Source organism: Capsicum annuum, chromosome 3 (genome assembly GCF_002878395.1).
Source record: "Capsicum annuum cultivar UCD-10X-F1 chromosome 3, UCD10Xv1.1, whole genome shotgun sequence".
NCBI classification, from domain to species: domain Eukaryota; kingdom Viridiplantae; phylum Streptophyta; class Magnoliopsida; order Solanales; family Solanaceae; genus Capsicum; species Capsicum annuum.
In genome coordinates, this window is record NC_061113.1 from 263,783,468 (window position 1) to 263,787,020 (window position 3,553).

At 37.0% G+C, this 3,553-nt stretch overlaps 1 protein-coding gene across 1 annotated transcript; it reads right to left on the reverse strand.

Annotated features, from left to right (window-relative positions):
• Window positions 1–1,895: 1,895 nt before the first annotated feature.
• Window positions 1,896–3,309, reverse strand: LOC107862219 (uncharacterized protein At3g17950). The gene is made up of 2 exons (XM_016707721.2): window positions 2,668–3,309; window positions 1,896–2,560 (listed from the first exon to the last, which is right to left on the reverse strand). Exons 1-2 carry the CDS (start codon window positions 2,749–2,751, stop codon window positions 2,036–2,038), a joined length of 609 nt encoding a protein of 202 aa, XP_016563207.2. The 5' UTR covers window positions 2,752–3,309; the 3' UTR covers window positions 1,896–2,035.
• Window positions 3,310–3,553: the final 244 nt, after the last annotated feature.

The following is a 3,553-nucleotide window of genomic DNA, read 5'->3' on the forward strand; positions in this document are numbered from 1 at the left end:
AAACAAGACACCCATAAATTAATATTAAAAAACTATCTATCCGAACTCACCGATGATACCAAAACACCACAAAACAAGAAAACTACAAGACGTAACATTATGACGATAGGCACAACCACACAAAACACTCATTTCTATTCGTAAAGATGCACTCTTATCCACTAACTCTCTATGCTAATCCGTGTCTTCCACACTTTCCAAAGCTGCAACTGCTTCATGTCATGCCTAATCACCCTCTTCAATATTTCTTTGGCCTACCTCTACCTCGTATGAAACCATCCATAATCAGTTTTTCACATCTTCATATCGATGAATTCGAGCACCTCCTCATCATAGCCAGTTCGTCGAAAAATTATATTATTGTTATATGGTTAAAAATATTTTTATGTATATATAGTAAATGTTGAATCCCCTTCGACTAATCCGTATATTTACTTCTGAACCCTCAATGATCACAACCTCTCATCACCTCCTCAATTATTATATTATTAATTATCGCTAATATCCTCTTCTCTATTTGCTTTTAGCATATACTTTTCGCTGCTTTATTTTTCTTTGATATTTTATTTTACTATGTTTTACTTGAGTCGAATATCTATGCAGTGATGTATGTGAAATGGCATAACTCGAAAGGAATATGTGTGGGTTGAGTCTTAGGTCCATCAAAGCAAATATAGTCCTAGCCCACATACAAGATCCCAAGGCCCGCGGCTGTTTTTTTCGAACAGCCAGGAACCATACACGTGATTGGCTCATCAGGAACAAATTCCATTCTCCTTTTTGTCTTGATCTTATCTTGTATTGCAATTCTCTGAGACCAATATATCTTGATGTGATCTGATGGAAATATTAGAGAATAAGATAATTTTAGACCCATATATATACAAGATTGGGGTAAGACAAAAGATAATTTAGGAGAATCTTATCATTTTGGGGCATCCGATGCCCAAGCTCAAATTGATTGAGCTTTTGAATTGAGATAAAGATGTAAAATCATACCTAAAGCTATACAAAAAATTTTATGACATTCATAATTATTTTTTAATATTATTTATCCGTCCATTGATTACTTGATGAAGAAAGTAAATTAAGGATAAAATCGGTCTTTTGAAGGTGAGAGAATCAAATGAAAAACAGATATTAAGACCCTTTCTAAGTTTAACATAAAAATAAAATAGGAGCCGTGAAATATCTGTCAAAATTATTGTTATATTACCAGATAATAGAGATCACAGGTTCAAGCTGAGGAAATGACTTCTTACACTAAAAATACAAGATAAGATTGCGTATAAACTATACAGTACAACAGACCTTTGTGGTCCGACAAAAAACCCCGATACCGCTTCTATTCGTCTATTATGTAATTGTTAAGCCAGAGTTCCTTTTGGTCAGATTTTAGCATACAACCTCTACTCGTGAAAAGCTTTAGCAACAACACAGTTTGCTTGCTATTTGAGACATTGGTGTTTTTTTATACGTGTGATCCATATCTTCTGCTTCAACCACTAGTCTATTTCCAGCTTGTGACTTATAACCACTAAAGATTGTTTCTTCAATTTTGTGACAAGATCAAATTACACTTCAACATCAAATGAATTATACGACAATTACAAGAAAATAATGATGTATTAAAACTCTACTCAATTTTATGCTACATTTTATCATGATACCAACTTAACAGTATGCCATTTGGAAAAGTTAGAACTGGTAAAATTTTACTTGTGTAATTGATAAGAAGTTGTATTTTTCGTTTTTTCGTTAGCCCACTTCATTGTATCCTTCGAAAAGACAAATACTAGGGTCGGACACTTACCTTTACTTAAATTATTTAATAGAATAAATCCAAATAAATATCCTGACAATAAAGATAAAATGAGAATAAACAGCACAGGCAGTGGGGCTAATAAAGGACAATTTACTGTATTCTTTTTCTGATTCTCTCTGCATTTCAATCTTCTTAATGACAAAGTTTAAACTAATTAAAGACGAATCAAAATTTAATGATAATTGATGGAGTAAAGTCTTATCTTTATGCTTATCCAACGCAGCCAGCACCACGGCTACAGATTCCAGATAGCGACGCCACTGAGAATCTACACAACCCTAAACCTCCCGCCGCCGACGATGATTCCTCTTCCTCCACTTCCACCGGCGGCAGAACTCTCCCGTCGGCGAATATCGTCCGTCCGTTCGTCGGCGGCGCGTCGATTACAACACCTTCCAGCTCCGCCGCTGCACCGCCTTCTAGCGCTCTACGTTCGACTTCTAGGTATTCTCCGAGAGATGCCGGCTTGGAGTCGCACTCGTCTCTGCAAAGCCTCCACCACCTCCGCCGTCGGCAATGGCGGCGTTCCTCCTCTTCCACCGCAGCTACTCTGCTCTTCTTAGATTTCCTGCTCTTCCGAGAACTCCCTGCCCCGGCGGAGGTGGAGCTGGTGCTCTCAATGTTCGACTGGCGGTTCTGAGTCATTGATGGAGCTCGGAACGTGATCGTTTGGAATGTAACTCCCATGAGTGTCCCTAATGTTATGCTCCGATCATGGAAAAACGAACCTGTAGACTGTTCGCGGTGTAAAGCGTAAAATTTCAAACATATTTGCAACAACAACATACCCTCAGCTTGAAACACATTTGCAATTGAAATAAATGAAAAGTGATTCGGAGTACCTCAGTGTCGAGATCAGAAGAAGAAACAGATGAAATTGTGGGAGAAGAAGGTGGAGGTACCAAATCACTTGCTGGATCCAACATTGCTTGTTCCAATTTAGGGCAGTTGAGGAAAATGTAAGAACAACAAATGAATGTTTTGAGGATAAGCAAAAAGGGTACGATTAAGATTAGAGTAACATGAAAACCTGCAGGTTGGAAGTATTGTTGGGTTTACTTCTTGTGTGCATCATCATCAGTACTGGTCCTGCAGGGTTAAGGGGTAGGGTGGGGGTTAAATTTAGGGGGACACTATGCAATCATACCTTTTTCTTCTTGGTGGAACAGTGGAGCAAAAAGTCCATGTTCCTCTTTTGTGCAAAGGATTTCCCTTTTTAAACTTTATCTTCTTAACCTCTTTTTTTGGTACATTGTTTCTTAATACTAATTTCATAACCTTTGCTTTTCCATGAGTCACAATCTTTTTCACCTTTTTAGTATAGGAATAAGATTTGTGAGAATTATAGTCTCTTCGAATTTCATAGATTAGACCGAGTATATTATTGTTGTTATTGCTATTTCATAAGCTATGTACTTGACTTGCTACAAGAATAAATTGCTTGTCCGTGTAGTGCATCTTTTCGGATTAATCAATTTTTTTCATGTTTGTAATTTATCCTTAGATAAGTCGTTAACTTTCGGTAAATATCTACGATCTTCAATGATAATCTTACATGTCCTCCTCTTCGATAAATATGAAAAGTTGATAATAAGTTTACAATCTGTTTTTAATCCCACAACTTTTCTAGTGTCCACTGTTTAACAGTCAATGGAATGTGATTCTCCTCCTTTTTTTTGCCCTCTCTTGTTGGTTGATGCATCACATCAAAAAAAGCCTTGGCCTGTG